This window comes from Tuber melanosporum, assembly GCF_000151645.1.
Source record: "Tuber melanosporum whole genome shotgun sequence assembly, scaffold_53, strain Mel28".
Classification (NCBI taxonomy): Eukaryota; Fungi; Ascomycota; class Pezizomycetes; order Pezizales; family Tuberaceae; genus Tuber; species Tuber melanosporum.
Genome location: NW_003299099.1, coordinates 331,963 through 341,766, shown reverse-complemented (window position 1 = coordinate 341,766; position 9,804 = coordinate 331,963). Strand labels below are relative to the sequence as shown.

Sequence of the window (9,804 nt, the reverse complement as noted above, 5' to 3'; positions counted from 1 at the left end):
TTTGAGGTTTCACAACCGTTCTGGTTAGCGATTGCTTAGGCTGGCTAGTTTGCCAGTGCTTCCTTACTCGCGTTGGCGGTCAATCGTAGCCTGATTGGTTGGGGTTTAGAAGGTGTGACTGCTTAATATGATAATATTGTCGTTATCATATGATACATAAATTAATACTGTATGTTATGAGGCTACTGCCTTAATAGACGCTATTAACATAGCCAGTGATAGCGATGGAATAGATGAAAAAAAGACCAGGGAAGGCAAGAACTGAAGGTTGGAAGAAAAATACCAGTAAGGGTATGATATATAGGAGGAGAGGAAGGAAGGGTAGGAGATTAACCACAGGGTCAGCGATGATCTGTTCAGTAATCACACGGAAAATCCGGCTCTGTATCCCAAAGCGGGGAAAATTCTTGATTAGTGATACCCGGGATCAAAGATTTCGGCCCAAGATACCGTTCGCCGGTACGGTACTGGAACCTAGAACCGTAACGTAGCATAGTATGGTATCATACCGGTTCTCCCCGATAGTAATAATGAGCCTTGTAATAGCTAGCTGCTCTGCCAGTAAGTTTTCCCCAGGTACGGCGGAATGTCTCGCGATGTTTGACGGATGGGAAGTGGACGCGGTGTGCGGTTGATGCGGGAGAGGCTCACTGTAGGAGGGATAAATGAACCTTTGATTTAATCTGTAAGTCCCCCCACCGGTCATGCAAGATCACTCGCAGATCTTTCACGTGTGGGGCACGAAAGGAAAAGTTGCTCTCGGGATTTCCTAAACCACCGCAGGTGTCTGCCAAGGTATTCGTGGGTTGACGGAAGTCCTGGAGATCAAAGATCTGGGGGTATTTCCTATATTGATACTTCAACTTGCAGGAATCTGCACGTTGGACTTGTAGACATGGGATAGATCAATGTATTCCCCACCCCCACAGAGCTATAGAACAAAGTATACAGTGCATAGCACGTCCGTCTGGCCATCTAAACAGGTGAGCTGCTAACGTGATCGTGTCCGCAGCCCTATTAATTAATTCACGCCTCACTTCCCGATTGCACATTCTACTAGTACCTAGTATTCCGAGACCGTGGGTGGTGTAGATAGCTATAGAGTAACACTATCACACGTTAGGATAAAGGGTAGATTTCAGGTTATAGGCATTTCAGTTACAGGTATTTTAAATACCGGGAAGGATTAAGATGACCTATTTTGCATCGATAGAGGCGATAAATAGAGACCTTGGTGTCACCCATGCTAGTTATGAGCTCGAAATTATAGTTCGAGGGCCGCTGAAATATGTGGTATCGTAATTGAACCAAACTGCCTCTGCAGTTCAAACGGAATGAAAACCCTTCTGTATATGATACCAACAGAGCTCTCAACAGCCATCCACCCCCCAGCTCAAACTCCAGCAAACCCCAGACATAATCTTGAAATAATTTTTCGGTATCATACCTCGCCCGTGATCCGGGATGGCAAAATTAATCCTCTTTGATATAGCTATATATAACCAGGGGTCATGGAATAAATGAAAATAAAAAAAGCCTTCTACTTTCCAAGTACAGGTATGTTGAAACCATCTTTCTCTCAAGAGAGCGTGAGCTTCCACGAACCCCCCCCCATTCATTCATGGCTTCCTGTGACGTTCCTTGTATACCCATTAATGCACTGCTAGAATCTATTGGCCGTCATTTTTCTATCACTAATACTCCGGCTGCGGTTCGTCACATATTTTTACCCAGTTTTTATGATTTCCCTTCTCTTGAGGACGTATCTGCTCCTACAATGCAATCAAAAAATATATTTAACAATGTCATGTACTATCCCATGGGCTGGTGAGACATGCAGAATCGGGACACTCCAAAAATAGTTGACTCTAAGGTGGAATTAGTAAGCAATTCACAACGTTAGATATTGTGGCAAACAGGATACTGTACATGATCCATTTCCACATCACTTCGAGAGACAAGAAGGCACAATTCTGCCCTATCCCAGAATGCCAACCAAGAAGCGCAAGAGCTCTGTGAACGATGAGCAACGCACGAAAATTGAAAACCTACCTGAACCGCCCGATTTTGACTACCTGAAATCTCCCTTCCTCGAGCATGAAGGCTATCCTACCTTTCCTACCAATTTTCCCGCCAGTCCAACACCACGCGAAGTTTTTAGTTTGTTTTTCGATAATGAAATCCTTGATACAATTGTTAGAAACACAAATGCCTACACCGAGACCAAACTACAAGCCCTCCATTCAACTTCCGAAACTAGTTTCACAAGAAATTGGGTTCCTCTACAAGGTCCGGAGCTATATATTTTTATTTCCATATAAATCTATATGGGATTTGTTAAATATCCTAATATTGAGATGTATTGGGAAGAGGAATTAAAGCAGGCTGGCTTACCTTGTAAATGTATGTCACTAGTTCGATACCAGCAAATTAAAAGATTTTATCATCTTTCCCCACCCAATATTGTACTCGATAAGCAAAACTGGTTTAGAAAACTCGAGCCAGTAGCTTTCTCCCTTCGTCAAAAATTTCAACAATATTACTTTCCCTCAACAAATTTGTCCTATGGTGAAATAATGGTTTCTTTTGAGGGAAGAAGTCTCCATATTGTTAAGCAGCCAAATAAACCGATTGATCATGGTTACAAAATCTGGGGATTATGTGACCATGATTACACGTGGGCATTTTTGTTTTATTCAGGTGCAGTGGGAAATGAAGTAACTGAGATGACGGTACAGACCAAAATGTATACTGCGCTAGATCGTGAAATGGGAATGTGGGTTTTTAGGATGGAGGAGGGAGAGAGGAGATCAAGGCGGCTAGAACAGCTTTAGTTTTCTTCTACCTGTCACGCTGTTTGTACCTTGGTATTTCTACTTCCTTTCGAAAGATTTCGGTTCAATATTTACTTAGACAATTTGTTTACCACAATTCCGCTTTTTCGGTATCTACGAATGCACGGCATAGGAGCAACTGGGACTACACGGCCAGGCCGACCAGAGTTTCCAAAAGAGTTGGAAATTTCCAAGCCTCTAGCAAGGACAATTCTTGAGTGGAATCACCTTAGTGGTATGGTTATAGATGGTGTTTGTGCTGTTCTATGGCAAGATAATAGTACTGTTTTACTGCTTACTACTATTCACGATATACGAAATCTTGTCTTAAGTACAAGAAAGAAGCCAGCATCCACCAGTACCAATGCTCGTGCTGTTCGGAAGGTCTTTGGAGAGAGAGAGAATAAAAAGCTTCTTCCTATTCCTCAAGTAATTGTTGATTACAACTTTCAAATGGGAGGCGTTGATATCTCTGTTCAGCTCCGTGCAAACTATACTACCCATCAGAAGTGTTGGCGGAACTGGTTTGCTCTATGATTTTAGCTACTCGATATCACATTGGTGAACTCTTATTTTCTTTATACCAAGATCAGCAAACCCGGCAACAGTACGAACATCCTGAGTCAACTTGAATTCCGTCGAAGGTTAGTAGATGAACTGCTAGCAAAGGGCTGGAATGAACTCCACCCATTGTCGATCCCGCATCTTCCCCATTTTATATCGAAAATCACACAAAACACCAAGCTACCTCCATTCTTCCTCCGAAATCCACTTCTACAATCCCATCAAAGACAGGTCAACTATCAAAACAGACGTCAGTGCTGGTTTTGCTGATATAAGAGGATTACAAACTCAGGAGCGAGTATAAAGCGGAGGATTGGAGTTGCGGGAGTTCTTACTCATGTAAATCAAGTTAGTAACTTGAAACCATGAAAGTTCTATGACCACAATGTTGTCAAAACTGCTGTTTGGTTTACAACATGTTGTTTGCCGCTCTGTGATGATCATGGGTGCTTTAAGGATTTTCACCGTTTGTGATTGTATTCTGTTCTGTTTCTGCTATCTCGCTCTTTTGTCTTTTTTTTTTTTTTGATATTGCGCATGATACGCCAATCCCAAGGTGGCTAATCATACAACTAAATATTTACTATATTTAGAGTGTCCCGATTCTGCATGTCTCACCAGCCCATGGGATAACCTCATTGCCCTTAATCCCAGGTGAGGAAAAAAGGATCAATGAGCTATTTGGCATGGCACAGAGTAAAAACAAAAGTTTTGTTGAAATTTTTTAATAAAGTATTCCCTGGAACTGGCGGGATAGGTATTTGTTCCCATGTTAGTATTCTGTGAAATACCTAGCTGGCGCAGTGGTTAATATGCCAAGAACCATTTAACCCCTGTGCACTTAGCAGGAGCCTCGGAGTTCGATTCATCCTCTGCAACGAGTATTTATTGAACTGTCCGTCACGTGGGGCAGGAGAGTGGGCTATTCCTGTACCCTATGAGAACTGGGGGGACTGTGGGAGAATCCGACTCTGGCCAAATCCTGATAGCAAAGGGGTGAGGTCGCGATCGGCGGGATTTTTTTTTTCTTCCTTCCCCCCCGGATCCCTTTGAGAGCAGTTGTAATTCCTGAATGCTATACAGACTCTCTTGTACGGACACAATAGAACCATTCCCGAGGGTGAACATTTGCCATCAACCCACACTATTTTCTTGCTTTAATAATCAACAGAAGCCCCATAAAGGTAAATATATTTGATTGCTTTTTTGTCATCATTGATCCCCTTGTAAACCAACCATCTTTTATTAAGGAATGTTCAGTGTGATTTGTTAGTAGTGATAGTGACCAGTATTTATAGACAAAGAATTCCTCGTGTGTGAATATCCCCCCACTAGCTGATATAGAAAACCATCCATCACGTGGGGCAGGAAAGGCAACCCCCCCCCCATTCTGCCATAGGGGGGGGGGGGGCTAGGCAATCAAAGACTTTAGTTGTATCAATAAAGTTGTAGCCCAAATCAGTCTCGCTATCATATTGTAAGTAGACGGCGAACCTAACTCTAATCCTTGACGACCATGGGAAGCAAGATGGGAAAATTGAGGGGGGGTGGGAATTATCATGCCACCTTTGGCCCAGAAAAACGACTGCAATTTCCGAATGCTATTCGGGCTCTCAAGTTATGAACACGAACAAAGCCGATCCGTGAGGGCGGCCATCACCATCAAACCACCCTCTCACCGTTGATCGTCCAGCAAACTCAATACTTTCTCCCCCAAATAGAGAGTCAGATGTAGTAGTCACTGCTAATTAGGATTTTCTTCAAGACATATTCGCAGCTTGTAAGCACTGTGGGGGACTTCACCGCCTTCGGTTCCTCCCCACTCCCACCAGAACAATTAATACCCATCCTATACTTACCATCCCCTTCCCATGTAGCTGACAATCTCCAGTCGTTCGTATTCAGCGATACGCAAAAACCCTTTGAACTCCTTACTCGTGCATAGACAATACAGGTTTTTTTTTTCCTTACTATGCTCTGATACCCCCTCCCGTCTCCGGAAAATAAGAATAGCGCGTTAGTAGCAAGTTATTGATATATTGTTTTTTGTTTTTTTTTCCTTCTTGAGGTTATGTTTCCTGGTCATGCTCACTGCCGGTCCGCCTCAAGACATCTCTTAACAGCGCACTGCATGTCTAAACCAACAGGCATAAATCCCCCTCAATTGTTTGCACTACCACTGAGGCCCCTAAGCAGAATTTCTTCTCCCCAGGCTACCGTGGACCCAGCCTCTACTTCCTGCATATCTCCCAGCAGGACATAAAACCCCCATCGAGCGACCCGCGCTTCTCCTGCCCGTATCGAGTATCGTATTTTCCATACCCTCGATGATATACCGGTATACCTCGAACCAACCATCTTTTTCCCTTAAATGAGAAATCAGGGAAGTCAATAACCCCGGAATGGAGTTTAGACGCTGCTTGTGGCAGTTCAGCAACGAGCGATACCGGCAACACCAGGAGGTAGAAGATGCGTTTCGGCGTATCTCGTCAGCAGAATACGAGAACAGAGACTCCGCTAACGTTACGGTAACATATTGAACCGAGTTTTATCTTAGGAACCGGGTATCGGTAACCAACTTGCGCGGTTTTCCAGCCAGCCCGGGCACAGTGCCCCCAAGGAGCCCTCTGTTAAACATAGAGATCGAGTACGACTTGAACCGCCACTTCCCCCGGAAGGGCGGGTAAAAGGGGGGGCATTCTATCGAGTACTCGTAGATATAGGGAGAAGCTGTCCGGCTAGGATACGATTAGAATGCTCACTATCGATACCTTTCTCCAAAGTATCATACCGTAGTCTACTCCCAAGACTCACACCCAGTCACTCGCTCCAAAGTGTCCGCCCGGAATAACAGCCATCCCGATCCGCTAGACAGAAATCACCAGTATGATGCTTGTATCATACTTGCTATCATACGGGCATTGGTGCCCAACCTAGTTTAAATACCCATACCCCCATCTCTCGCACTGATAAACCTAGACCCATTCAGCATCCCGCGGATAAGATGCTCATTACCTCAAATCCACGCCTAGCTCAACAAGTCGATTCGAGTATGATATCATACCATACATCCCGCTCTTATCCCCTACAGTTTCGCCGGTTGGGCCGGGGGGTGTTTTTTTTTGGATAGGGGGGAGATAATGGTTCCCCAACAAGGAGCATTTGCGCTTTTGACATTGCACTTTATCCAAAAGGGCTGTTCCCAACAGTTTGAGACGCCGGTTGTGGTGATAGCATCATAACTCCTCACTGGAGGTTGGGTTGGGTTTGCTTGGAAGATCACCCCAGCCCTATCATTCAGACGGACCAATAAAACTATGATACTGTATGATACACAAGAGGCGCGACAACAGACCTGATTCCTCTACGGTACTGATGACGCGGCCGAGGCTTGAGGCTCAGTGACAACTCGACTCGAACTTCATTCTCTCCATCTTGTTTATCCAAGTTACCCACCTCACCAACCAACCAAACTATTCACTACAACCACCACCACCAAAGCCCCTCGAGGGAACCACGAAAAGCATGCTAAACCGCACCCTACCAGAACTCCTCTTCATAAGAACTTGCATAGCATCCTTACGATCCATCCCCCCGGTCAGCACCCTCTATACCATCTCTCGATTCACCATTCTACCATCCAACTTCCGTTTGCCAATAGCACTAGAGGTATACCTGTTTGCGGAAGCACTATTCTTCACAGCGGTGTACATCCCTCGGAAACTAATATTACAAAAAGTAACCCCCCTTCCCATTCCTCATTTCAAGGGAAAAATGGAGGGAGAGGGAGCTAATGTGAAATGATATTATAACAGCCAGCGCAACACCCCCCGCTCTCCCCGCGCTCTAACCGACAGGCTCTGTTCGAGAAATGCATTGACAAGACGCCAGATGTGAACGCGTACCTTTCCGGCTGGTTCCATGGCGCCGCCGTGGAAACAATTAAGCGGGAGAACGTGAGGGAGTTTCTCTCTTGGGCCTTCTTAAACGAGTCGTGGAGCGGAGGGACGGAGGAGTTTGCGGAGTTGGAGGAGTATGTCTGTCTCCTTGAAAGGAGGCTTGGAAGGGAACTCGAGAGGGGGTATAATAAGAGGGTGAAGTGCGTTAGGTTAACGGTTGATGGAACGGTCATGGAGTATAGGAGTTTGCTCTGGTATTCTGTTGGTATTCTCGTTTGTTGCACGAGGGGGAGGTGGTGGCAGCTGCTGATTGATGGATGGACGGATGGATGGGACATGATAGGTTGTTTTTATCGTAGATTTAACAACTTGCATACGCTTCCGCCTGCACTCTTTCAACCATTTCGCCCCAAGAGCCTGGTTCCGTATCATCCCACCACGCCCACACACAACCTTCTCCTCCCTCTCATCTGCGCGACACATCTCATACTGGCACCGTCCACATACCCATCCCACCAAGCTCCCCATCGTCTTCCTCCATGGCATCGGCATAGGACTATACCCTTACATACCCTTCCTGCACGACCTCGCAACTCTAGATCCAGAAGTCGGCATTTTAGTCTTAGAACTCATGCCGATAAGTTTCCGCTTCTCGCACACCCCACTATCCAGGCCTGCCTTCACGGAGGAATTCACGTCCATACTGGCGCAGCATGACATCCGAAACTTTATGCTGATCTCGCACTCCTATGGGACCGTGTTATCAACCTGGTTACTACATTCCGAGCACCTATCTCCAAGGATCTCATCCCTAATGCTTATGGATCCGGTGACCATCTTACTACACCACCCCTCCGTAGCGTACAACTTCGTCCACCGCGCTCCAAGCACAGCGAATGAATGGCAGCTGCAATACTTCGCCTCCAGAGATCCGGACGTGGCGCATTCGCTCTCCCGCCACTTCTTCTGGGCAGAGAACATCCTCTGGAAGGAAGAGCTCGCAGGGAGAAAAGTTGGCGTCGTGATCAGTGGGAACGACCTGATTGTTGATGCTCCTGAGTGCTGGAGGTACCTTACCGGCCGGGATAGAGTGAAAAATGAGGATAGGAATGTGGTTTGGACTGATGGGGAGGGGGGTTTGACCGTGATTTGGTGTGAAGACCTGGACCATGCGCAGGTTTTCGATACGCAGGTGAGCAGGAGGCTTGTTGTTACGCTTGTTAAGGAGTTTGTTGGGGATGAATAAAGGGGTGGGGGGGTATTATATAATACTACGGTGCGGATACCCTTTGTAGAAATTCAACACTACCCGACTGTTCATTTTCGGATGAACAAAGTACCGTACTAGCACGATGACACGTTCCAGCCATGATACTCTACATTGTGCAGACACTCGAGACAGCACGGTAACCACTCAGCTGGCCCACAAATAGGGACCCAAAACACAATGTCATAATAAGTTCAGAAACACCTACCACACTCCATCCAACCTACCGTACTCCACTAAGCGAAAGCCCAACTTCGAGTACTAGGGACAGAACAAGATATATATGGAGCACCGCAAAATCCCACGAAATCCACTACTCCCGCCGACCCAGGTCAATACAGGAGGTTTACTTCGACAAGTTAGAAAATTGCCAGTGCCCGTACCAGTCGATAAGATCCGACATCTTGTTGGGGGGGGCCGACCTTATACTTGTGTCAGGAAAAAACGCTAGTCCTTCTCAGGAGCTCTGACCCAGAATTTGGAGATTACAGGGCTGCGGGAGATGGTGAATTTCACGAGATCTTACGGTATCAATTAACTAAGTTACTTGTAAACCCATTTCACTTTACCTTTAGAAAAGAAAAAAAAAATTCACTCCTCTGGTACAGGACTGTACGATCCTACTTTACGTAGGACTGTGTCCTCCTCATGCTGGTAACTGATCATAATATGAGATAATAATTAGCAGCACTGCATCTGCATATTTCTCAATTCCCATGGATTTAGACATCCCTTCCCCTTCGAAAACCATAACAGGTGTAGAAATTTTACCATAGAGGCCCGAAGATCCCTCTACCGACAAAAACAATCACTCTCCTAATACGCTTCCGAAACCTTTTCAGAAATCAAGAATACTCCCGCTCCGTATCTTAACTCTTTTATGGAATTCCACTATAGTACTTTGTTTTAGAGGAAGGGAATTTTGTAGTTAACTTTCAACGTTTGTGCGCCGCCAACTACAAGTATACAGGTATTTACTTCTCATAACCCAAACATAGCTAAACTGTTCTTGTAATATTTCACGATTCGAGTGATCATTCGTGAAAATCTGTTTTTAATGTTCATCTGTTTCCAGAAAAGCTATTTTTATCCCACAGTCCGTACGAGAACGTCAGCCAGAAATCCCTCACCTCCACCTCACTACTACTTCCTGGGAAAAGAACATGAAAACATGAAACCGAAAAGCAAACAAACATACACCAGACCCCAAGAAAAGTAGCATAAAACCGGAATCTCCAAG

At 45.4% G+C, this 9,804-nt stretch overlaps 2 protein-coding genes; one reads left to right on the top strand and one right to left on the bottom strand.

The window, feature by feature from the left end:
* The first annotated feature begins 6,852 nt into the window (after positions 1 to 6,852).
* Positions 6,853 to 8,647, top strand: GSTUM_00009185001 (uncharacterized protein). XM_002840541.2 has 3 exons: positions 6,853 to 7,136; positions 7,214 to 7,558; positions 7,641 to 8,647. Exons 1-3 carry the CDS (start codon positions 6,924 to 6,926, stop codon positions 8,541 to 8,543), a joined length of 1,461 nt encoding a protein of 486 aa, XP_002840587.1. The 5' UTR covers positions 6,853 to 6,923; the 3' UTR covers positions 8,544 to 8,647.
* Positions 8,648 to 9,601: 954 nt separating this feature from the next.
* Positions 9,602 to 9,804, bottom strand: part of GSTUM_00009184001 (uncharacterized protein) — a 1,496-nt gene continuing 1,293 nt past the window's right edge. Inside the window, exon 3 of the mRNA XM_002840540.2 lies at positions 9,602 to 9,804. This exon is cut by the window's right edge and continues 637 nt beyond it.

What these genes read in the sequence shown, in the direction of transcription:
- GSTUM_00009185001 (XM_002840541.2), top strand. Translation starts at nt 6,924, where the DNA reads ATGCTAAACCGCACCCTACCAGAACTCCTCTTCATAAGAACTTGCATA. An exon ending in GGAAACTAATATTACAAAAA is followed by an intron (nt 7,137 to 7,213) that starts GTAACCCCCCTT and finishes ATATTATAACAG; the next exon opens with CCAGCGCAACACCCCCCGCT. An exon ending in GGAGTTTGCTCTGGTATTCT is followed by an intron (nt 7,559 to 7,640) that starts GTTGGTATTCTC and finishes GGGACATGATAG; the next exon opens with GTTGTTTTTATCGTAGATTT.